Here is a 25,309-nt window from a genome sequence, read left to right as displayed (position 1 = left end):
TTATTTTTTTTACAGTAAAAAGTGTTTGCGTCAATTCAGATTTACAGTTTTCAGTTTTATAGTATGTACTGCATAATTTACCAATTTCTATAAGTAGTAAATGTGTTGTAGAAATGTTAAAGTAATGTTATCATTTTCAAATTAAGTTTTTCTCGTTGCAATTGGCTGAGAAGCTTTGCTTCATTTCAGATTTGTAGTTTTCAGTTTTTAATCATGTTACTTCATGATTTTTAATCATGTTATTGTAACAATTTATTTAAAGAACGTTGTGGATGCGTTGTAGAAATGTTATACTAAGGTTATCGCGTTCAAATGAGGCTTTTCTCTTTACAGCTGGCTTTGAAAAACATTTACTTCAACTGTTTTCAGTTTTTATATCATTTTACAACATTTTCTTGAACGAAAAATGGCAGATTAAAATGTTTCACAATGTCGCAATTCATTCCAGTGCTCAAAAATAACTTCCAGTCAATGCTGACCACTTTATGAACACATTCAACTGAAAATCATGGTTTTTCCGTAAATCTCCAATTCAGTTCTATTGTTCGGTGAGTAAAAATGGGCGGAGCTTAGCAAGGGGTCTTTAAATAAAAAAATAAATAAAATAAATAAATACATAAATAAAAGTAGTTTTAAATAAAATAGAACCTGTTTTAGTTGAGATTATGTTTGAGTAACCGTCCATCACATTATTGGAGAGCAAAGTCTGAGATAATCCCTGTTTAGAAGCTACTTGAAACGTAAGCCTGCACTTGGAGCAGGAATGTCATGTTCTAGTCCACAGGTTCGTAATTCAATGCTAAAAACTTTTGATCTTAAGAGAGCACAGAGATGTTTTCACCTGTCGAGGCGACAGCTCTGATATGCAGATGTGTCTGCTGCATCTTTCATCCTGATCCCCCACACACGTGCGGCAGCAATGGAGCACTTGGGAATAAAGACGTCTCGACTGCACGAGGGTGAGAACACGTGTTTGACATGTTGTCATTGCAGATTAAAGCACGAGTCTCACTCTCCACGCGCCCATCGAGCCGCCTATTATTACAGAAAGACTCGGATTCAAACGGACGGCCCTTCAGAGACATCTGTGTCTGCGTGTGTTACTGAAGAGCGGTTAGTGCTGCACTTCAGAGCAGATGTGTGTGGCTCACAAAAGCCTTCGGAAATAAATGGCAAAACACATGAAAAGCGTGTTTGTGAAAAGCCAAAAATGTGTGCAGCGTTCAATCATTCTGTCCTTCTATCTATCATTCTACCTGACTGTCTGTCCATCCATTCATCGTTCAATTATTCTGTCCTTCTTTCTATCATTCTACCTGACTGTCTGTCCATCCATTCATCGTTCAGTCATTCTGTCATTCTTTCTATCATTCTACCTGACTGTCTGTCCATCCATTCATCCGTCCATCATTCTGTCATTCTATATATCTTTCTACCTGACTGTCTGTCCATCCATTCATCGTTCAGTCATTCTGTCATTCTTTCTATCATTCTACCTGACTGTCTGTCCATCCATCCATTCATTGTTCAATCATTCTGTCCTTCTTTCTATCATTCTACCTGACTGTCTGTCCATCCATTCATCGTTCAATCATTCTGTCCTTCTTTCTATCATTCTACCTGACTGTCTGTCCATCCATCCATTCATCGTTCAATCATTCTGTCCTTCTTTCTATCATTCTACCTGACTGTCTGTCCATCCATTCATCGTTCAATCATTCTGTCCTTTTTTCTATCATTCTACCTGACTGTCTGTCCATCCATTCATCGTTAAATCATTCTGTCATTCTTTCTATCATTCTACCTGACTGTCTATCTATCCACCCATCCATCAATCCATCCATCCATCCTTCGTTTCATCTGTCTTGCTATCTATCTGGCATTTAAGCATCAGTCCAAAAAGTTCACAAAGTTTTTAAGGTCAGGAGAAATATAAATTCACCAAAACTTTTGACTGTTAGTCTATAACCTGAAATATTTAATAGGGCTCTTGTAAAAAATAGTTTTTTATTACCAGGATATTTCCTATCCTAAATTCTTCTTCCTAAATTTGTAGGTCATTGTGAAATCAGGACCCGGAACGTTCTTTGGCTTGGCAATTTACAAAGACTTCATCTTCTGGTCCGACTGGACGCGGCGGGCCGTGATCCGCTCTGATAAGTTCACCGGAGCCAATACGAAAGTCCTCCGTGCGGACATCCCTCATCAACCGATGGGAATCGTTGCTGTTTCCAACGACACCAACAGCTGTACGTAATTCATTTCCATTGTTCCATCACATGACGCAACCGTTTTTATGCTAAATTCAAACCAAATGTTTTTAGATGAATTGAAACTGAAGTGTTGTCAACAAACCTTTATACTATATTTCTAAAACCATTGAATCAAAGACGGTTCTAAAACAGAATGTTGAAAACAAGCAGATAAATATGTTTCTTGGTTGACATTGCAGTGTTGTTTGTATTAGTCATACAAAGCTTGTTTGCATTATTCACACGGGGTGTCTGAGATGCTTACTCTCTGATGACAGCAAAGACAATGCAAAGTCACTGATGTTAGATGCGTCAGAAGTCACTGGGGGCTTTTTTTGATGGGTGCGCGGTGAAGCTGGAAACAAAATCAACACATTCTGACAAGAAGGTCAGATAAGATGAACGTAATCACAGTGTTCTCTGCTGATACGTATTACAGGACAAGCTGGGCTTATGTCAGCACAGTATACATAAATACAAAGACAAATCATATTAATGAGTGACTGTACATCATTAATAGGAACTTATCCAGTATAATTACAGGCTGCTATATTTCCTTAAGTAAAATAAATTATGTGTCCAAGGACTTGCTTTAAGTTTTTGATTCAGATTTTATCTGTATATTCAGATCCTGAATCAGCATTGTGATTAGGGTTCAGATTATGACCTAGACTCATATACAGATTGTGATTAAGATTCCTCTGAATTTGGATTGTGAATTCAGAATATGATCTATATTGTGTATCCATATTGTAAACTAGATTCTATTTGCACTGAATAGACCGATTATAATATGTATGCAGGGTTTGAAATGAACTTTTTCACTCACCAGCAAATCTATTTATTTAGATTCATTATCTATATTGTACTACGCCCATGTTTAGTGGTGGAAAGAGTACAGAAAATTTGTACTCAAGTACAAGTACTGTTACATTGCTGAAATAATACTCAATTACATGTAAAAGTACATGTGAGAAAAAGGTACTTAAGTAAAAGCACAAAGTACTCTTCTCAAAAACTAATCCGAGTACTGGTTACTTTTTTTAGCCATTGATATTTAATGAATTGTCACCCAAAAAAAAAAAAACACTAAATAAAATCCGAGATCCATGGAGAAAATAGAATATAGCAGTATAAACATAACTTTGCTTTCCATTTATTACTTAAAACACTTACAGCAGGTGAAAAATATCTACATACATACATCTATCTAAATATATAATGCAATAGAGCAGTCTACAGAAAGTAAATTAATACTTTAAATAAAAGGGTTATTGAGCTGTTGTTTACATTGTCATACAGGCCTGGATCTACAGTGGTGCTTGCTCAGACAAAAGCAAGAGCACCCTCAGTTGAAGCTGTAATGAAAGCATATTGGTGAAACAGATTTGGCAAACGATCCAGTGCATTTGCATTTGGAGAGCATGTGTTTCTATAGCGTTGAGCAATGTAGCCATAGCCATATCTGATGATTTCTTGAAAGCAATGGCCAATCAGAGGTGTTTAAGTTAGAATCCACTCACCGCAAGTCGAGACGAGACACGGCATGACACGAGATTTCAAAATGAGAACTATATGAAATTTTTACCCAGTATTTTTAAAGGGGACATCGGATGAAATGTTCAATTTTTTAGCTTTTTTTTTTTTTGCATTTAGATTGGTTTCTGGCATGTCTGTCGTTCAGAAAAGCTGAAATGAAAACACGCAGCCAGTTTGTTATGGGATGTCTGATATTTACGACTACACATTTCGGGCATCCAAGACCAAGTCCTATCTAAAAGAATGGGGGAATTCAATTCCCATTCAAAATACTGAGACCCAGTCCAGCCTGGCCACTGCTGGATGTACATTTACATAAATTCGGTTTAGTGCGCATGGTGACTTTTCCGTTTATATTCCCCAACCACGAAACTTACACCTGCAGTTCTTGGTAATTGCATCTGTTGAAACTCACAAAGAGCATTTCAAGTGCCTGAGGTGCAAATGTTTTAAAGGGAAGAACCCAAACTTGATTCACCCAGGAAGTAAAATGGCACCATGAAATTTACAGAATTAGCAGAATTTATAGAAAGTGACACATTTATAGAATGCCGGCTTTCCACTCTGCTTCTTTCTTGGCTTTGGTACAGACGTTTCTTTGTTTGTGGTTCAAGCCTCAGTGTTTCAAAGGACTCTAATGAAAGCAGCTTAGATGCTTGGCATCCCAAACCGCAAATGGAGATTTTCTCATCTCAGGACTGTCTTAGGAGATTTGGACCTCAGTAGCCACCGTCCCTCGTATCTATATAGTGCAGATGACTCTATTAAGAGAATTCGCTCAGACAGTGCTATAAAATGGTGAAATTCTAAGTAATTCCCCACATTGCTTTTTAAATCATAACAAAAAAGACTAACTTTATGTACCTTTATGCTGTTTCAAACCACACAACTCTTCTTTTGCCTTCTGAATATAATGACCTAATTATTATTTTAGGTTAACTGCCCCTTTAAAAGTGGATGCCATCTGCAATTCTTTATATTACAACTAATAAACATTGCTTTTTAATTGCCAGGCAACAGAAATCAGCAATTTTAAGAGTCCAAGCTATTTAAAGGCCTATCCCATAATAAGCAAAAGCCTCCCAGGACTGAAGCCCCATGTCGCTACGGTGAAAGACGCTGGCCCAATGCACTCATCTGAATCCTCACCAATTGTGCAGGGGAAAACACTCGGCCCACGGCTCCAGAGTCTGGCAGCCGCTTGTGTATACCCATAGACCCATGCTCAACGCCAACGTCTGTGCCAAGCACAGTTCAAACTCACACCCGCTGAGGAGCCCAACCCTCTGACTGGCACTGCAAGAGTGCCCTTCAAGCCTTGTGTGTGTGTACGGTGCTAGGCTGAATGTATTGTGTTAAAAGACATCAGATGCCTTAGGTCGCATTGGAAATAGAGCATTCTGAAAGTAAAAACAATTATACATATAGATTGTAATCCAGATTTCCCTTGCTCTAAATATAGATTCTAATTGAAGATTGCGGTCTAGATTATGATCCATATTCTAAATCCAGATTATGATTCAGAATCTGGTTGCTCTGAGTACATAATTCTGTTACATCCATATTACAATCGAAATTCATTTTGACATTATTTTAATCAATATTCATTTTGATGACAAGTTTATTTATTATTTATTCACTTTTTTAAATGTTTGTACACATTTTGTACACATTTCAGTGTGTATAAAATTTTTAATTCCTAACCCTAAGTATGAGCTGTAAAGCTGGACAGTTGTAAATGTCATGGTTTGATTCAATGCTTGATAGATTTGTTACCAAGGATTTCTCTTAATCCTTTTAGGTGAGTCATCCCCCTGCAGCGTGAATAATGGAGGGTGCCATGATCTCTGTCTGTTGACTCCTCTTGGTGTGGTAAACTGTACTTGCCGTGGAGAACGGATGTTACTGGATGATAACAGATGTGTATGTAAGTCCTGTACCCTCTCTCTCTGTATCTCTTGCTCATTTTCTTGGACTTTTTTTCACTCACCCCAAATTTTTTAGTATGTCCCGGTGCTTTGAGTTATGTCCATAGATTCTAATTGAAGATTGCGGTCTAGATTATGATCCATATTCTAAATCCAGATTATGATTCAGAATCTGGTTGCTCTGAGTACATAATTCTGTTACATCCATATTACAATCGAAATTCATTTTGACATTATTTTAATCAATATTCATTTTGATGACAAGTTTATTTATTATTTATTCACTTTTTTAAATGTTTGTACACATTTTGTACACATTTCAGTGTGTATAAAATTTTTAATTCCTAACCCTAAGTATGAGCTGTAAAGCTGGACAGTTGTAAATGTCACGGTTTGATTCAATGCTTGATAGATTTGTTACCAAGGATTTCTCTTAATCCTTTTAGGTGAGTCATCCCCCTGCAGCGTGAATAATGGAGGGTGCCATGATCTCTGTCTGTTGACTCCTCTTGGTGTGGTAAACTGTACTTGCCGTGGAGAACGGATGTTACTGGATGATAACAGATGTGTATGTAAGTCCTGTACCCTCTCTCTCTGTATCTCTTGCTCATTTTCTTGGACTTTTTTTCACTCACCCCAAATTTTTTAGTATGTCCCGGTGCTTTGAGTTATGTCCATGTCTGTTAGTATTGAGGCTGTCTATATGCTGGAGTATTCCAAATAATAGCTGATATTTCAGTTTGGGATGCTGGTGATAAAGAAAATTTTGAGAATATGTTTGGTAGCTGATTGGCTCTGGATTGAAATTCAGAGCGAATGTTCAGGTCTACAGTGCCCCATGTCTGTAGGCGGATAGGTGAGACACAGGGAGCATGTGGGACAGAACGGTTGCTTTTAGCATAGTGAGAGGAACATGCTGCTGCTCTAGAAACAAACAACAGCAAAATCTAGCTGTGAGGCTATGGCCCAACAACCTTATTACTGCAGAATCCTTCCTGTTGCTCTGAATATTAATTACAAATCCAAATTTTGACTGTGATTCCTGTTGCTTTGAATGTAGATTTCAAATACAGTTTATGATTCAGATTCATTTTACTCAGAATTTAGGGTTTAGACAATTGTGCATACAGTTTATAATTCAGAAGCTGAGTAATCCATATTCTGAATCGGAATCTGAATCTGAATCTGAAATCTCACATTCCATTTGCTGTTAATATATAATTCTGGAACCAGATTCTGATCTATATTGTGCATCCATATTGCATCTTAAATTCATTTTGCTTTGAATATAGATTCTAAATCTAGATTGTGATTCAGGTTCACTTCACTCAGAATTTAGGCTCTTGGTCCAGATTATGAAAAAAAAAAATTAACAATAAAAAAACAACATTTGTACATACAGATTGTAATCCAGATTTCCTTTGCTCTGAAAATAGATACTGAATATGAAGACGGTGGTCTAGATTCAGATTATGATCCATATTCTAAATATAGATTATGATTTAGATTCCATTTGCTTTTTGGAACCAGATTGCGATCCATATTGTACATCCAGATTGTGATCCATGCTCTAAATATAAATTCTAAATACAGATTGTGATTCAGATTTATTTTGTTCAGATTTAGGTTGTGGATCTGTATTCTAAAATATAATTGCACATCCAAAATGCAATCCAGATTTCCTTTGCTTCGAATATATGGACTCAATACCAAGATTGTGATCTGGTTTTAGATTATGATCCATATTCTAAATACAGATTATGATTCAGATTCTGTTTGCTCTGAGTATCAAATTTTGAATCCAAATTTTGCTCTGAATATAGATTCTAAATCAAGATTGTGATCTAAATTTTCTATTCAGATTATGGACTAAATTGTTATTCCAGATTGTGATCCAAATTTATTTTGCTACACAGTAAATGCCAAGTGCTTTTATTTTCACCTATTTGGAGCCACTATAGAGTCCTATCTGGAAAGATGCTCCAGGTCTAGATGCCAGTTTCTTAACAACACATCTGCATAGTTGATACTTTTAGCCTGATCTAGATGTTAAATAGTGTTTCTGTCTAGGTATTGATACCTAAACATCCATTTACTCTACCTGAGTAAAAAAAAATAATTATGATTGTGTGCCTTCAAAAAAAACATTTGTTAGATTTAGGACCACTGAACATGGACACTACACACTGTGACTTTCAGTCTAGGATTGCAACAGCGCTCAACTCTCTGCTTGGAGAGGATTATGGGGCTTATACGCAGATGTGTTTTTGTGTTCAAACAGCTAGACATAGTGCATCTGATGGAATAGAATAGGACACAGGGGACGTGATGCAAAGGCCAAGGAGACATCCCTCTGAACTTTGTGTACATGGGCTAACAGTAAAAAAAGTGCAAATGGAACTCCATTGAACATCCAGTGTCAAACACTCAAGCAGTCAATGCACATCCCTAATCTTTACTTCAGTGCAGCACATCACATCTCTACAAATCTCTTTTACTCTCATCTTCTAGCTCTGAACTCCTCCTGTAATATCCACTCTGAGTTCCAGTGCGGGAATGGGGAATGCATCGATTACCAACTGACATGTGATGGCATCGCGCACTGCAAAGACAGGTCGGATGAGAAGATGCAGTATTGCGGTAAGAACCCAATCAGGCAGGGTGCTGTGTTTGAGCCCTCAGGTTTCATCTCGAAACTGAATGAAGGAAGCTGCAGAAGGTCTCCCTGTTCTCCTGTGACTCGGGCTAATAAGACGAGCTTAGAGCAGCCTGGTAAAAACGTAATGAGTGCGAGTGATGTGACAGGCCGACTGCTGCTCTGTCTCTCTCTCCCTCTGTCTTTACTTTCTCAAGCAGAGTTTCTAATGAAGCAGTTGTTGTCAGATAGTTTTACTATCCAGACTTTACATTGCTATCTATCTATCTATCTATCTATCTATTTTCCTTCATTTAACTGTGTTAAATGTGTACAGTCCTATGCCTAATCTTGGCTTTGTCATTCTTTAGAAAACCGGAACTGCAGACATGGCTTTAAATCATGCTATAACCAGCGGTGTGTGGCCAACCATCAATTCTGTAATGGCGTGAATGATTGCGGGGATAACTCCGATGAAGTTTACTGTAACAGTGGGTATTTTTTCTTCTTCTTCTCACAGAATTGAAACCTATGATCAGTCCAGTGTTGGTCAGTTCAGGAATCTTCTCTTTTGTTCCCCCTTATTCTGCCCAACTCTCTAGAGCAGGGTTCCTCAAATCTTGCCCTGGAGGGCCAATGCGCTGCAGAGTTTAGCTCCAACCCTGATCAAACTCACCTACCTGTGATTTTCTAATGGTCCTGAAGACATTGATTAGCATGCTCAGGTGTGTTTGATTAGGGTTAGAGCTAAACTCTGCAGCAAAGTGGATCTCGTGGGCCAGATTTGAGGATCCCTGCTCTAGAGAAATGCAGTCCATCAATCAGTAGAACTCTTGAATTCTCGCCTTGCTTGAACATCTAAATAACAACATTAAGCTTTAATGCCGAAACACATCTATAATGTAGAAAGTACAAACCACAGATCTCGGCATCGCTATGCTTCAGTGAAGGTCAAAGAAAGCTGTACTTTTTCCAGCAATGCAGGAATCTAAATACTTGTAAATAAATGAATAAAATGCATCTCATTACAGATATTTTTTATTGTACCTTGTCTCCTGTAGCCAGTGAAATTTGATTGTTACCTCCTCTTTGTAACAATCAAACGCACGCCTCTTTAAATAAACCAGTTTTGCATTCACACGACCACTGGTTTTGAAAATGGAGTGAGATCTAATTTAGCTATAACTGGGTTTCTGTTCTCATTTCGTTAACACAATTAGTTTGAACCGCTGTCTGCTTGAATATCAATGTACTTACACTATTAATTATTATTATTATTATAATTTGGAATGATGCAAATGTGAAAGTGAAGTTAACCCAGAGCTCTTTGCGTTCATATTACATATTAAACTTTACTGAAACAAACCAATACCATTTTCCTAGATCATCTCAATTCCATTTGCTTAAAAGTGGTTTGACTTAATCTAAAACGTTTGTGTTTGCTTTAAAGTAGACTTCATTTAAATAATTTTGATTTGCTTTAAAGTGGTCTGACTTCATTTAAAGTGTTCTGGTTTTCTTTAAAGTAGTTCAACTTCATTTAAAGCGTTTTGATTTTCTTTAAAGTTGTCTGACTTCATTTAAAGAATTTTGATTTACTTTAAAGTAGTCTGACTTTATTTAAAACGTTTTGGTTTGCATTGCAGTGGTCTAACTTAATTTAAAACGTTTTGATTTGCTTTAAAGTGGCCTGACTTCGTTTAAATCATTTTGGTTTGCTTTAAAGTGGTTTGACTTCATTTAAAGTATTTAGATTTGCTTTAAAGTGGTCTGACTTCATTTAAAGCGTTTTGATTTATCTAGTTGTGTGTCTAGTTAATCTACATTTTTCCCTTCTGGTTCCAGATTCCTCGTGTTCGTCCTCTGAGCGACGTTGTGCAGACGGCTCCTGTATTCCCGCGTCATCTTGGTGTAATCAGATCATCGACTGCGCTGACGCATCGGACGAGAAAATCTGTAGTAAGATTAGCATGTGTGAAGGCGCTAGCCTGTTCGCACTACTGACGGTGTATGCTTGTTTGTCACTTAACGTGTGAAACACTCGTCTCATTGTCCTCTCTGTGTTTCCAGATAGCACAGACTGCATGGAATACTACAGACTGGGTTCTCGCGCCAGCAACAATGAGAGGTTTCTAAGCTGCAATTCCACGTCGCTGTGTGTTCATCCCTCCTGGATCTGTGACGGAGCCAACGACTGTGGGGATTACGCAGACGAAATACACTGCCACGGTAGAAATGCATTTGCATTCTCTCCCCCGGTCTGTCTTTTTCTTGTTTGTTTGTGTTCAAAGTACAATGTTGTCACGTTAAGAATGGAAAATAGCACTGGGAACAAAGGGAATTTTTACAAAGTTTGCATTGCGGTGCAGTGACGGCTCACATTCCCAGAGCTTTTTATGAGGCTCTGAAACATGGACTTTTTTGACTCAATCACACTGAGTCCTGCCAAATATTTGACAGTAATATACTTAGATATTTATGATTTATGTAGAAAGCCCAGGACCTACTGAGAATATTTAGTGACTTAATAAGCCCTTGTGGCTGAGTGAAACACAACTCTGGAAGTCGATGAGTATGTAGACATTTTTTTTCTGGAACTTTACAGTCCTGTCAGAATTTATGAGTTGAGCGCAAATTAATGACATTGCAACGTCATAATTAAAAGTTGGAAACTCTGGATTTTCTTTGAATGAAAGAATCATGGTAGAAGCAGGTTGCTAATGATCACATGTGTTGAGTGAATCGTTACATCCCTAATAGATAGATAGATAGATAGATAGATAGATAGATTAATCTAATGACCATTTGATGTAAACGTGTTGTTGACAAATAATATATATTGTGTAATACATACATATATACATATATTACACAAAGCCACTTCACTTTTAACTTTTACTTTATCATAATTAAAATAAATTGATTTTGTTATTGTTGTTTGTTTGTTTTTTTATTATTGTTTTGTTTTATATGGATTTTCATATTTTAAGACTGAAACTTGATCTTGTAAAAAGGGTGAAACAAAATAAACAATATATAAAGACATTTGAAAAGTATCATATGAATGATACCATTGTAAACAGTTTTCTTAGACAGTTTTAGAGTCTTTATACAGCAAAAGAAAAAATGTTTTAATAAAAACTAATGCCTTGGGACATAAAAGTGCCTGTAAACACCCATTTATGACTTAAAAACTTCTGCGTAGGAACTGTTCTGGACATCTTGAAGGCAGAAATACACAATACAAATATGTGATTGTTTGCTAAAGCACTGGTTCTCTGAAAATGTTTGCTCCAAAGAGTGTATGTTCCTTGACAACTAAACTGCAGTAGAGCCCTCCAGAAATTATAGCTCAAACCTTTAATAGAAATATGAAGAGGATTCAACTCCTGACCTCTGCTGTGGTGGCTCCTATCTTACAGACAACGAAAACGTCTCGGTTACGTATGGTAACCCTCGTTCCCTGAAGGAGGGAACGGAGACGTCACGTCGGATGACCGACGAAATTGGGATCTCGCTTAGAGAGACCAATCTACTTCGAGTGTAAACTAAACGAGCCAATGCACATTGGCATGCGATTATTGCATCCAGCTGCTGATCATCTGCGACACAAACAGGGGGTAGTGCAGCCTGATGTGTGCAACCCACTCGACACTGGAAACCACCACCGCTGAAGCGCCGTACCGCCAACACGAAGAGCTCTCCAAGAGCGTGCTGAACTCGTTCAGTCTTCTTGTCTCAGTAGAGTAGTCAGGAGCAGAACGATGTGATCGCTCGGCTCCTCAGCGAAAAGCTGAATATGCGCTGCATCTGCTGCCTACTTATACTCACGCTGTGATCAGCGGCAGCTGGATGCAATAATCGCGTGCCAATGTGCATTGGCTCGTTTAGTTTACACTCGAAGTAGATTGGTCTCTCTAAGCGAGATCCCAATTTCGTCGGTCATCCGACGTGACGTCGAGAGTGACCGACTGAAAGGGAACTCAGATGTTTCTTTTTCTTTACTGCAAGGAGATGTTGCAGGTTTTAAATGACCTTGATACGCAAGTCTGAATCTAAATGCAAATGCAAATGCAAAACCACAGATAACAAATTGGATGACTGAAGTTGAGCTAGACATTCAGAGGTCAAACAGTTGATTTATTTACAACATGTTCTCATCCTTTTTTTCTTGAAATAGTGGTGAACCTAGCAAACCCTTTGGTAATTTTAGAAAGTAAGAACAGGTTCCTCTAAACCAAGGCTGTCCAAACTCGGTCCTGGAGGGCCGGTGTCCTGCAGAGTTTAGCTCCAACTTGCCTCAACACACCTGATTGGAAGTTTCTATGCCTAGTAAGAGCTTGATTAGCTGGTTCAGGTGTGTTTAATTAGGGTTGGAGCTAAACTCTGCAGGACACCGGCCCTCCAGGACCGAGTTTGAACAGCCCTGCTCTAAACCCTCATATTTCTTTATTTTGGCATTTCTCCCAGCTTCTTCAATCCATACGTGTGAGGATGGCCATTTCGCGTGTCCCAGTGGAAACTGCATCTCCAGCGTCTGGATGTGCGATGGACAGAAAGACTGCGAGGACGGAGCGGATGAATTTCAATGTGGTGAGCGCCACCTTTCTGCATTTATCAACTAATCATGCCTGCTGGACACATCGCTCTAGATGTCATACTAATGAATTTATTCACGCCTAAAGACTTTATTTATCTTCTAGTCACGCATGACCATCTACATTAGAACGTAAGTGCTATTTTGCTCTGATCCACTTGTCATGGCTAGTATGTGGTAAGTGCTAAATGGGAGAGTTTAGCTGCTTGACATTCCTGGCTTTACAGTGTTCAGGCCCGTTCACACCAAGACACACAAATGAAGTAAATGATGACATTACTTTTTTTTTTTCTTGTAGTTTACTTTCAGAATTCTTGGAATGCTACATTGTATGTCTCAATGTTACTTTATTTCACATAATTATTTCTTGAAATTTAAATCTCCCATGGTGACTTTTTATCCCAAAATGTGTCTTGCAGTGCTTTCTTATACCTTATATTGCAACTATTTCTCATAATGACTTTATTTCTCACAATTTGTGACTTTGTCTTCCATGGTGAATTTAAGTCTCACAATGTGACTTTATTTCTTAATAAAGCTATTTTTTTCCAGAATTGCTACTCTATTTCACAGTATATATACTCTATACACCTCACAATGCTGCTTTATATCTCGCAATATGACTTAATTTCACGTAATTGACTTAATCTCTCACAATTTGCAAATTTATATCCCAAAATGTGACTTTATTTTTTGTTATAGCAAATTTTCGAATGTATATCTCCCATGGTGACTTTATGCCAAAAAAAGTAACTTTATATTTCACAATTTGACTTTGTTTAATAAAGCTATTTTTTTCCAGAATTGCTACTCTATTTCACAGTATATATACTCTATACACCTCACAATGCTGCTTTATATCTCGCAATATGACTTAATTTCACGTAATTGACTTAATCTCTCACAATTTGCAAATTTATATCCCAAAATGTGACTTTATTTTTTGTTATAGCAAATTTTCGAATGTATATCTCCCATGGTGACTTTATAACAAAAAAAGTAACTTTATATTTCACAATTTGACTTTGTTTTTTTTATAATTGTGACTTTTTCTCATTATTATGACTTTATATCTGGCAAATGTGACTTTATATCTTGCAGTGAATTCTATCATTTAATCTTTGTCTCAAAATGGCCTTTTTATTTATTTATTTTATTTATTTATTTATTTTCTCTGAGGTGGAAATGGTAACAATTACATTGCGAAATACGAAAGTTATAGTTAATTTCTACATAAACCAACACATTTCAATTTCAGGCTATGCTTAGAGAGAAGTTTAGATGAATTTTACGATATTCTTGAAGAAAGTTTCATGAAAAGTTTTATAACTTTAAAATATGGTTATTCCATCCATATCTTGCTATAATGTATAATTATTAATCTAACATATTCATGTTTCTCTCCATCTCAAACTTTGTGATGTACCTCTAAAGTGAGCAGAACTGTAGGGTAGGAAGTTCTAGGAAGTTCTGCTTTCCTGCTGCGAGCAATCTTTGCTTTGCTTCTGTCCCGACCTCATGCCGGGAATCCTTTTGGTTTCAAAAGGATCCTTCAAAGCGTCTTATTCTGAACAAGAACTCTGATCTGCGAGTGAAGCTCCCGTGTAGCCAGTGCAACTCTGGACCGCACTGCGACCTCATAGTCACTGACCCAAAATCAGAAGTAATACGGATTTGTTTCCATGTCCTTGATATTGACGAATGTGCTGGCATTTAATAAATATAATATTCTGTATTCTATAGAAGAACTACAGTCAAAGTGGTTTCATAGATGCTTACTCTTTCATTTTGCTTCTTATAGGGTATAAATGTTCTTTTTCTTAATTTTCCCGCCAAAATGAAAATTCTGTAATTATTTATTCACACTCATGTCTTTCCAAACCTGTATGACTTTTTCTTCCCTGGACTACAAGATAAAATACTTTTGAAAATTTTGATGCATTTTATTGCTATTTATCCCTTTCTATTTGGGAAAAGAGTAGCGTGAACATTTACAAAATATCATATTTTGTGTTTTATAGAAGAGCTAAAGTCAAAGTGGTTTAAAACAACATAAATGATGAAAGAATAATAATTTTTGTTTCTCCAGCTTCTTTAAATGTCAGTATGGCCTCCCTTGGGTTTGTTTTCAAAGTTCAATCTTTTCCCTCTAGATTCATCATGCCTTTGGAATCAGTTCGCCTGCTCGAAAAACAAGTGTATCGCCAAACAGTGGCTCTGTGACGGGGAGGACGACTGTGGTGACGGATTGGACGAAAGCGAGGAAATTTGCGGTAAAACTCTGAAGCACGTATTTGCATTTAGGCCACACAATGAAAGACTTCCTCTGAGAGGAAGGATATAAATCAACACGAAATAGGTGGGAAGAAAAATTGGCCTGCGGTTTCATCATAGTCGCGAATTTATGGCCATGCTGTGCTCCTAACAAATGGTCTCTGGAAGAAAAAAAACCAAAAAAACTCAGGTTTCGCAAAGGTCAAACACAAGCAGATCGTTAAACAAGTTCTCAAGACAATGCTTAAACTCTTTCAATTACTTTGAGAAAGTTTTTTTTACACAAATGAATGACAATTGAAATTAATGACACCGTGCAGTATGTTGACTTGAGACTGCGATGCTTAGTCTCTCTCTTTCTGACTCTTTTTCTTGGCAGGTTCGGCAACATGTGCCCCCGGTTTGTTTAGTTGCCCAGGATCGTACGCTTGTGTACCCAGGAACTGGTTATGTGACGGGGAGAGAGATTGTCCCGATGGCAGCGATGAGCTGGCAGTAGCTGGCTGTGGTAACTTCAACCATGATATTTCCTTTCACAAAACCAGCAACTTCCTCAAACATTTCCTCTTTTCACCTCAAACCGCAGTGTAGTAACATAATGGCTGCTTTTCTCAATAGTACTGAAGCTAGTGAATGAATGCATCAGTCAAAAGTTTGGACAAATTTGACTGGATTCATGTTACTCATATTTGTTTAAATGCTAGAAATTGGTTTTCTTTCTTTCTTTCTTTCTTTCCTTCTTTCTTTTTTAATTTTAGGTCATGAATTGTTTTTATTTTAATTTTATTTTTTTAGGTCATACATTGTGTTCATTATTTTACTATTTTTCAATCAGTGACTCAATCAATCCAGGCATTTCATTTATTCTATTCTATTCTGTTTTATTTTATTTTAGGTCATACGTTTTTCCTAATTTTACAGTTTTGCTAAAATGAAATGAAAATAAATAAATAAAAATAGCCATTTTATTGGTAGTCATTCATTCATTCACTCACTCACTCGTCCGTCCGTCCATCCATCCATCCATCTATCTCTCTATCTATCTATCTGGAACAATGAACACTAATTAACACCACTGTTGGGTAATAAGTTGCCAAATGTATCCAAAATATGTTCCTTTTATCTGCTGTCCCTGAATTTTCAGACCCACAACCAAAATAATTGTGGATTTGAGACAAGTCTCAGGTGTCTATTATGTGATGCTCCTTTTATCCTAACACATACCTAACGTCCTGTTTGTTCCTGTTCCTCTCTTTAATAAGCTCCGAACAACACGTGCACCGAGAGCACGTTCCAGTGCCGGAACCAGAACTGCGTCCCGCGGCGTTTCATGTGCGACCATGACGACGACTGCGGAGACGGTTCTGACGAGTCTCTGGAATGCGGTGAGCAACTCCGGTTTCTCGATTCATTACTTTCTGTTGAAAATGACTGTCCCTTTGCGGCCTGTTTAAAATGGGTTGTAATTGTGTTGGCACAACATTAATTGGACATTTCAGCGGTTGGAAACGGTTGCAGCATGCACAACTCACTGTCCCATACCTCAGATCTAAGAATAAACACACTTGCTCAGAATAATAGATGGAAATATAGGCTATTTTTTTTTATTTATTTTTTGATCTGTGAGATCTCTCTGATCTGATCTATGAGATGATGATTCTCACAAACCTGTCCTGGACGCATTTTACCACAAAATCGAAAAGAAAAACAATTAGAAACTAAGCATTTTTGCATAAATTAAGTTGCATACAATGAAATAAATACATTTAATTTATATAAATTTAATTTGGAAAGCGTACTGTAATTGAGTACTGTTTTTTTTTTCATTTTAAAATCAGCACAAATTTAAGTGAGTAAAGTGAAGTGAAAATGTGTTTAATTAACATAAAAAAAATGCCAAAATGCAACATTTCTATGGGTTTTTTGTCTTTATGTAAAAAGTATTATTTTTGACAATAATAATTGTGCCTTTTTTCTAAGAATTGCAACTTTGTCCAATTTGTGACTTTATATCTCACAATATGACTTTTTTCGTAATTGACACTTTTTTCTCATAACTGACTTCATATGTCATCATTGACTTCATTTGTGTATATATATATATATATATCAGTGTGACTATTTTCACAATTGTGATTTTTTTTTTTCATAATTGTGACTGTATGTCCCATTTGTGACTTTATATCTCACAATATGACTTTTTTCGTAATTGACACTTTTTTCTCATAACTGACTTCATATGTCATCATTGACTTCATTTGTGTATATATATATATATATATATATATCAGTGTGACTATTTTCACAATTGTGATTTTTTTTTTTCATAATTGTGACTATATGTCCCATTTGTGACATTATATCTAAAAATTTGGCTTTTTTATGATTAAGTATTTATCACAATTGTGATTTTTGTTTTTCACAAGATTTTTTTTTTATCTCGCAGTGTGGTTTTATATCTCGCAATGTGACTATTTCTCACAATTTGTCTCTCAAAGGTAACTTTAATTTCTCACAATTGCAATTTGTTTTTGTTTTTTTTTGACTCAATATCGTGCAATGCTGTTATGCGCAAGTTATTTTTGACAATAATAATTGCACTTTTTTTGTAATTGCAAATTTATATGTCCAATTTGTGACTTTATATTTCAGAATATGACTTTAAATTTTAAATCTCTCGATGTGTTTCTCGTAATTGCGATTTTTTTCATGTATTATGTCTTATATATCTTGTATTATGACTATTTCTCACAATTTGTGACTTTGTCTGCCATTTTGACTTTTTATATCATAAAATTAAATTTTATTTCTCTCAATGTGACTTTTTGCAATTACAGTTATTTTGGAAATTTGACTCTATATCTCGCAATGCTGTATGCATAACTTACGACAGAACTTATGCTGGTTTTTTATCACCATTTGCAACTTTGTCTCCCATTGTGACTTTATATCACAAAATGACTTTTTCTTGCAGTATATTTCTCATAATGTGAATTTTTTTGTGGCATCATATCTCACAATTGCAAATTTATATCTTACAGTGACTATATTTCTTGTTTAAACTTTATCTCAATAATAATGGCGACTGAACTATCATGAATACCTATTTGAAACAGTGCCAGCTTTAACTTTTTGCCCCGTTGTTTAAGTTATCTTCCTGTCATACGCTTTCTCTCTCTTCTTCTCTCCAGAATATCGTTTATGCAAAGAGGAGGAGTTCCGCTGCGCAGATGGGAGGTGTTTATTGAGAGCCCAATGGGAGTGTGACGGCTTCCCCGACTGTCTGGACCAATCAGACGAGCTGCCACTCAACCCAAAGTGTTCCGCTGCAGGCGAGTCCCGCTCATGTGTCACGCACCCCATTTGACTGACAGGTTCCCACGTTCCGCTCCAATATGGGATTTGTCAGAACACCTGGTCTTCCCCGTTTCTGTCCTGTACCCCTGCCAGTACCACCTGAGTTGGGCAGAGAGGGCTGATGAAACTGCTGTGCCTCTGTTCTTCAATTTTTGGTTTCAGGGCAAACCATATGCCATTAATGTTAACAGATGCCATTACTTTTCCCAGCCAAGCTCATTAAGCAACAGTTTTATGTTTATATTTCTGAGGGGAAATTCAGTTCAGATGTTTACAACATGTTTACAGTACAACTTTAAAACACTAATAAGGCTCTTTTGACTTGGACCAGTAAGCAACACTCTAGCAACCAACCAGAACACCTAGCAACTGCATAGCAAAGTTCCAAAAACCACCTAGAACACCATAGCAAGCATGCCAAGTGCTCAGAACACACAAGCAAATATTTAAAAGGCACTCAGAAGACCCTAGAAACACATACAACATGCTAAAACCACAAAGACCGCCCTAGCAACTGCATAGCAAAATGCTAAAGCCACCACAGACTGCATACCAACATGTAAAGAAGCACTCAGAACACCCTAGCAACCTTAAAGCATTATTATGTCTTAAATAGATTTTTCCGTACATTTCTGCCATATGTACATTAATTTGACAGTCACCACTGATAAGCTACCACTAAATATTGTAGAAACTTAATTTGCTGTAAAGTTGCTTTGCAATGATTTGTATCGTGAAAAGCGCTGTACAAATAAACTTGACTTGACTTAAAGCACCATATATAAAACCACCAAGAACATGACAGTGACATACTAAAAAAAACAGTTAGAACACCAAAGTGCTAAGACACACTCAGAACACCCTAGCAACCACATAGCAATGTGTTAAAAAACACTCTGATCAACATAGTGACGCAAGGCAATGTGCTAAAAAGCATTTAGAACACTATTGCATTTTAATAACAACATGCTAAAAACCACCCAGAACACCCTAGCAACCTCAGCCACATAGCAACATTCTAAAAACAACACAAACAAACCCTAGCAACTGCACAGCAACATTCTAAAAAGCAACCATATCACTTAGCAACCATATAGCATAGTGTTAAAAACTACCAAGAATAGCACATCAATGCTAACATCCACTCAGAGCATAGTAGTGACGGCATAGCAACATGCTAAGCACTTAGAACACCCAAGCATCCAGATGGCAACACAAAGAACACAGAACAGCCTAGCAACTACATAAAAACAAAAAACACCAAGAACACCCTAGCGACATGCTAAAACTACACAGCCAGACAACCACAATACAACATGCTAAAAATCACCCAGACAATACTAGCAGTCACACAGCAACATGATAAAAACACCCAAAACACTGCAACAACCTTATACTGTAGCAACGTGCTTAAACTACACAGAACAGCCTAGCAACTGCATAACAATGTTAAAACTCCACAAAAACACTCTAGCAACCACATAGCAATGTGATTAAACCACAGAGAATAGACTAGCAACTGCATAACAATGTTAAAACTACACAGAACAGCCTAACAACTGCATAACAATGTTAAAACTACACAAAAACACTCTAGCAACCACATAGCAATGTGATTAAACCACAGAGAATAGACTAACAAGTGCATAACAATGTGTTAAAATTACTCAAAAACACTCTAGCAATCACATAGCAATGTGCTTAAAACCACACAGAACACCCTAGCAACTGCATAACTAAGTGTTAAAACCATACTGAACACACTGGCAACTGCAAAGCAACATACTCAAACTATACAAAACACCCTAGCTACCAAATAACAAAGTGTGAAAACCACACGGAACAACCTTAGCAACCACATAGTAGTGTGCTACATACCACCCAGAAAATACTGGCAACCACATAGCAACATGATAGAAACAACCTAGGACACCCTAGCAACCACATTCACCATGTGGTGAAAACCTTCCAGAATACTCAGCGGCATAGCAACACCCTAGCAACCACATAGCAACTGTAGGTAGGGCATAGAAACATGCTACGGTCTGTCAGGAGCACCCTAGCAACCACTTGAGTTCTGTGTTTCTCATCTGACGGTTTTGTTGATTTCTGTCTCCCCTTTTTTTTCTCGCTGCTCCATGTTTTAGAAAGTTTGTGCAACGGGTCGGTTTTCATGTGCGCAAATGGCCGCTGCGTTCCACTGGGAAGCGTGTGTAATCAGCACGACGACTGCGGGGACCGATCTGACGAGAGGAACTGCCACGTTAACGAGTGTTTGAACCGCAAAGTCAGCGGCTGTACCCAGGACTGTCAAGACCTACCTGTGGGATACAAGGTGTGTACGAACGCACATTTTTCACGTTGTCACATTGTTTTTTTTTTACGAATTAAGTGTCTGGTTCAACTCAAGTTCTGTTCCACACTAAAGACATCCACACATGAAACTACGGCCTACAAACGAAAGAATGTTTTTGTTTTCCCAACAAATCTTCACTAAACCTCATTAGCAGGCTTTAGCGGCTACGACAATATCGGGAAAGTCTACGCAAACAAATCGTTCAAAGTAATAATATGTTTGTACATTCCACAGAAGTTTATTGTACTAAGCGCTAAATCCGTGGAGAATGTTATGATCCCGTTTCTAGTTTAACCGGTGAATGTGTAAACAAGAGTGCTAAAACATGTATGCTAGCAATTTAGCGCTTGAGAATATCAGCTGAGGTAGTGAACAGCAGGGGAATGACATGTAAGGCAGACACACACACAAACAGAGTGTGTTTTTATTGGGAGAATGACACACACGCACACACACAGAGAGTGGCAGATCGAACAGCTTCATTTGGCAGATGTCTCAGAATACTGGGCCGGTCCTTTGACAGCCACACTGACTTTAAAAACAGGCAGTCAAGGACACGGCGGCTCCAGACTTACTAGAACTTTGTTTCTCTTGCTTGTTTTAGCTTTTGTTACCGCACAATTAAAATATAAAGCATAGTTTTAATGAATGACTAAACTAATGGTCTAGAAACATTGTAAACATCGTTTTATTTCACTGCTCACTTCCTGTCCATTAGTCTCTCATTAGTATTAATGTGAACTGTATATAAATTTGCCATGGTCATATTTCACCTAAAAGTCAAATAGAAGATTTGATTAAGAAATTGCTAAATTATTTAAATACAGTTACAAATAAAAATGTTATTTGTAAAAAAAAAAATAATAATAATTTTCCACATTTAATGACCATTAAGACTTTTTGCATTGCAATTTATTTTTTTGTTTATAATATAATATAATATAATATAATATAATATAATATAATAATGTTTTGCATTATATAACATTTATGGTACATACCATTTATTTATTTGTTTGTTTGTTTGTTTCCTTCCCATAGTCATATTTCACCCAATATTTGATTAAAATAAAATTTGATTAAGAAATTATCTAAAACACTGATTCCATGTATTATTATTGTGGTGGATCTCATGAAAAAATGCTTGGGTTATATTTTACCTCAAAGACTATGTTAAATAATACAACATAACTGAAATATAATTGTAACATTTTACAGCGTTTTAATGAAATATATTGAAAAACATAATAAATGTTATATATAGTTACATATTAATTTATTTTTATTTTGTGGTGAAATAACCCATACATGTTCTTGGCAGATTTCTGTGAGATTCACACACAAATCTTTGTTTTGTACTTTCTTCTCTAGTGTTCGTGCTGGCGGGGGTTTCATCTGAAAAACGACGGCAGGACTTGCATTGACGTGGACGAATGTTCCGAAAACTTTCCCTGCAGTCACCAGTGCATCAACACCTACGGGTCTTTTCACTGCCTGTGTGCCGACGGGTATCAGCGTCCCGCCAGTAACCCGCACAGCTGCAGGTCTCTCTCAGGTACTCTGCTCTATTCAGTGGCAGAGGTTTGAATGAGCTCCCGTGGACCCTCACTAAGACATTACTATCACACTTGCCCAGAAACACCACACACAGGCGAGAACATTCATACTGAGCCTTGTTGTGACTTATATTTAGAGGAAAGCAACAGGAGGTTGAAGACAATTAGTTCTTCAGCTGGAGATGAGCTCTGATTGGCTAAGAACAGATCCAGGTGTGACATATGGCGTCTGCCTGCAGTTATTTACTGTATAAAAGAAAGACACTTTCATATTCTCTCATTTAGTGTTCACTTGAAACACCACTGACATGCAAAGAAGCTGCTAATAAAATCTGCCGAAGACCACCACTGCATTGTGATTGCCTTTTTAACATGGTTCTATGGTAATACCATGTTTTCTGGACATGTACCATATGACTCGTTCTACAAAATAGGTTATATGTGTTAATACAGACATTTTTATTTTATTTATTATTTAGTTTTTCCCATTTCAGTTGACTGCATTAAGAAAGACTGTGCCAACCCTGTTACCATTATATATATATTTTTTCCATTTTCCATTAATTAGCTATTCTATAAATAATAAAATAATATTTAATAATAATGACATCATAATTCTTTCACAAAGCAAACTCATCAAAGACAAGCTAGTCTCATACATTCTATTGATTTATTTTTTAAAGCATCTTAAAATATCAACCCTGTTACCTTGAAAATGTTTTGAGAACAATCGCTAATTTATTTTTAAGAAATATAATATCATTGAAATATACACATAATTATATAATATTTTAAAATATTTTTAATGTTTTAAATATGCTTTGTCTAAAGAAATGAAAGTTTTACTGCTTTATCTTTTTAGTGTCTTAAAATATGAACCCTGTTACCATAATATTGTATAGTGAACAATTGATATGTACATTATACACACACATATACATACACACACACACACACACACAAAGAAAAACAAGTAGATATAATAGAAAAAATAGAAAGCTAGTGTATATGTATAAGTAATATAATTCAAACATAATGATATAATATTTAAAGTATTTTCTAATGTTTTAAACATGTTTTGTCTAAAGAAAATCAAGTTTTATTGCTTTATCCTTTTAAAGTGCCTTAAAATGTCAACACTGTTACCATGATTATTTTTTTAATAGTGAACAATTGATATTTTAAAAATATATGTATAGATGAGCAGATTTTTGTTTTTTTATAGCCTTGAGCACTTTTAACCTGAAAACCAAAACTTTCAACCCTGTTACCATTAGTCATTTTTACATTGCAGAAGGCGTAATTACATCTGAAAATGTATATTAAATATACTATATATTACATACTGCCCAATCCACTGAATTGACACTAAACGCATTATTTATATGTACTTGTAAAACCCCCATTAAACTGGGAAATTTTCCATAGTATACTTAATTATTCAAAGAATACTTAAAAATACCATATATATCAGTTAGTATGTTAGTATATATCAATGTACCATTTGAAACCATCCCTGTACCACCACAATACTGTTTTGTAACTGTCTCTCCTTCAAAGACATGTGCCTACACACACAGACACACAGACTCCAGTAATAAAGCTCTGTTTGCGTATGACTGACAAGTCTAAGTCCCAGTCTTGACAGGAAGTGGATATTCGAGTGTTGTCAGCTCACAGGAAATCGATTTCAAGTCATCAAACTAAAGTTGCAGTCATGTCTCGCATCCAGAATAATCCATAGAGCAACACAAACACTTATTTAAAGTATTTGTATTACATCCATATAACTGAATATTACAAAATTATAAGTAGTATTATTCACTTATAGTCACAAAGGATTAAAGACAGTGTATGTTTTCTTACATGAACTAAAATAAAAAATAACAATAATTGTATATAAAATACAATAAAATATTATGAAATGTGTAATATTTTATGCATTGCATTGAATAAAATAAAATATGAAATCAAATTAAATATAAAAATATGATAAAAGTATAATAAAATATATAAATAAAATTTTTCATGCATTAAATAAAATATAAAATGTTTAAATACTTTTTTTTTTTTTTTCCAGCGGAGGAGCCTTTTCTTATTCTTGCTGACCATCATGAAATCCGAAAGATCAGTCTGGATGGATCAAACTACACTCTTCTAAAACAGGTATGATGGATAAAGCTCTCTAAAACATACAATGTTACTTATACAGTTGTTAAAAATCTCTTTTTATAACCATTATTGTAATTTTTGTGCTCACAGATGCCATCTTGTTTAGTTCAAACTCTTTAGTGTGTTTCCTCCATATTCGCATGTAATTTCCTACTTATTTCTTTCATAAAAACACACATGATCACAGCATATGGAGCTTAATATAGACACAACATCCAAAAGCTCAGCGGAAACTGCAGTATCAACAGCCACCTGTGATGCTTTATAGAAATTCACAAGCTCAAATTGAGCTTGAAACAGCATTTTAGACACTTGATTGACGTGAATATCGACGTCCGGGAATATCTGCACACGGAAAAGGTCATATTGTGACTGGAATCGCAACTATTTTCCACTTAGTATTGAAAATGATGATGTGTAAGTTATGGCTCCTTTAATCATTATCAACTGGTAAATATATCATTATAGTAGTTGTTATTAATGAAAACATCAGTTATGGTGGTCTTTAAATCAGTATGAAGCTGCTTGTAAATGCAAAAGGAACCATGACCGATTTGGCTCTGAAGGGACCGTCGGATGAGAAAGTCTCTCACGGCCTGTGTGTGAAGAGATTGAGCGGCTTGCCATCGAAGGAGCAGTTAAA

General features: G+C 36.3%; 1 protein-coding gene across 1 annotated transcript in view; it reads left to right on the top strand.

Moving 5' to 3' along the window:
• lrp1ba (low density lipoprotein receptor-related protein 1Ba) overlaps positions 1 to 25,309 on the top strand; it is a 283,055-nt gene that overhangs the window by 188,321 nt on the left and 69,425 nt on the right. The window contains exons 44-57 of the mRNA XM_016574938.1: positions 2,057 to 2,249; positions 5,593 to 5,718; positions 8,231 to 8,359; positions 8,726 to 8,845; positions 10,200 to 10,313; positions 10,425 to 10,583; positions 12,825 to 12,947; positions 15,105 to 15,224; positions 15,605 to 15,733; positions 16,488 to 16,610; positions 18,417 to 18,557; positions 20,730 to 20,917; positions 22,310 to 22,493; positions 24,575 to 24,660. Of these exons, the coding sequence (XP_016430424.1) occupies positions 2,057 to 2,249; positions 5,593 to 5,718; positions 8,231 to 8,359; positions 8,726 to 8,845; positions 10,200 to 10,313; positions 10,425 to 10,583; positions 12,825 to 12,947; positions 15,105 to 15,224; positions 15,605 to 15,733; positions 16,488 to 16,610; positions 18,417 to 18,557; positions 20,730 to 20,917; positions 22,310 to 22,493; positions 24,575 to 24,660 (1,935 nt within the window). The remainder of the gene's footprint in view (positions 1 to 2,056; positions 2,250 to 5,592; positions 5,719 to 8,230; positions 8,360 to 8,725; positions 8,846 to 10,199; positions 10,314 to 10,424; positions 10,584 to 12,824; positions 12,948 to 15,104; positions 15,225 to 15,604; positions 15,734 to 16,487; positions 16,611 to 18,416; positions 18,558 to 20,729; positions 20,918 to 22,309; positions 22,494 to 24,574; positions 24,661 to 25,309) is intronic.

Source organism: Sinocyclocheilus rhinocerous, unplaced genomic scaffold, assembly GCF_001515625.1.
Source record: "Sinocyclocheilus rhinocerous isolate Xijiao unplaced genomic scaffold, SAMN03320098_v1.1 scaffold2578, whole genome shotgun sequence".
Taxonomy (NCBI): domain Eukaryota; kingdom Metazoa; phylum Chordata; class Actinopteri; order Cypriniformes; family Cyprinidae; genus Sinocyclocheilus; species Sinocyclocheilus rhinocerous.
The sequence above is the reverse complement of the archived record's forward strand: the minus strand, read 5'-3'. Positions and strand labels throughout refer to the sequence as shown.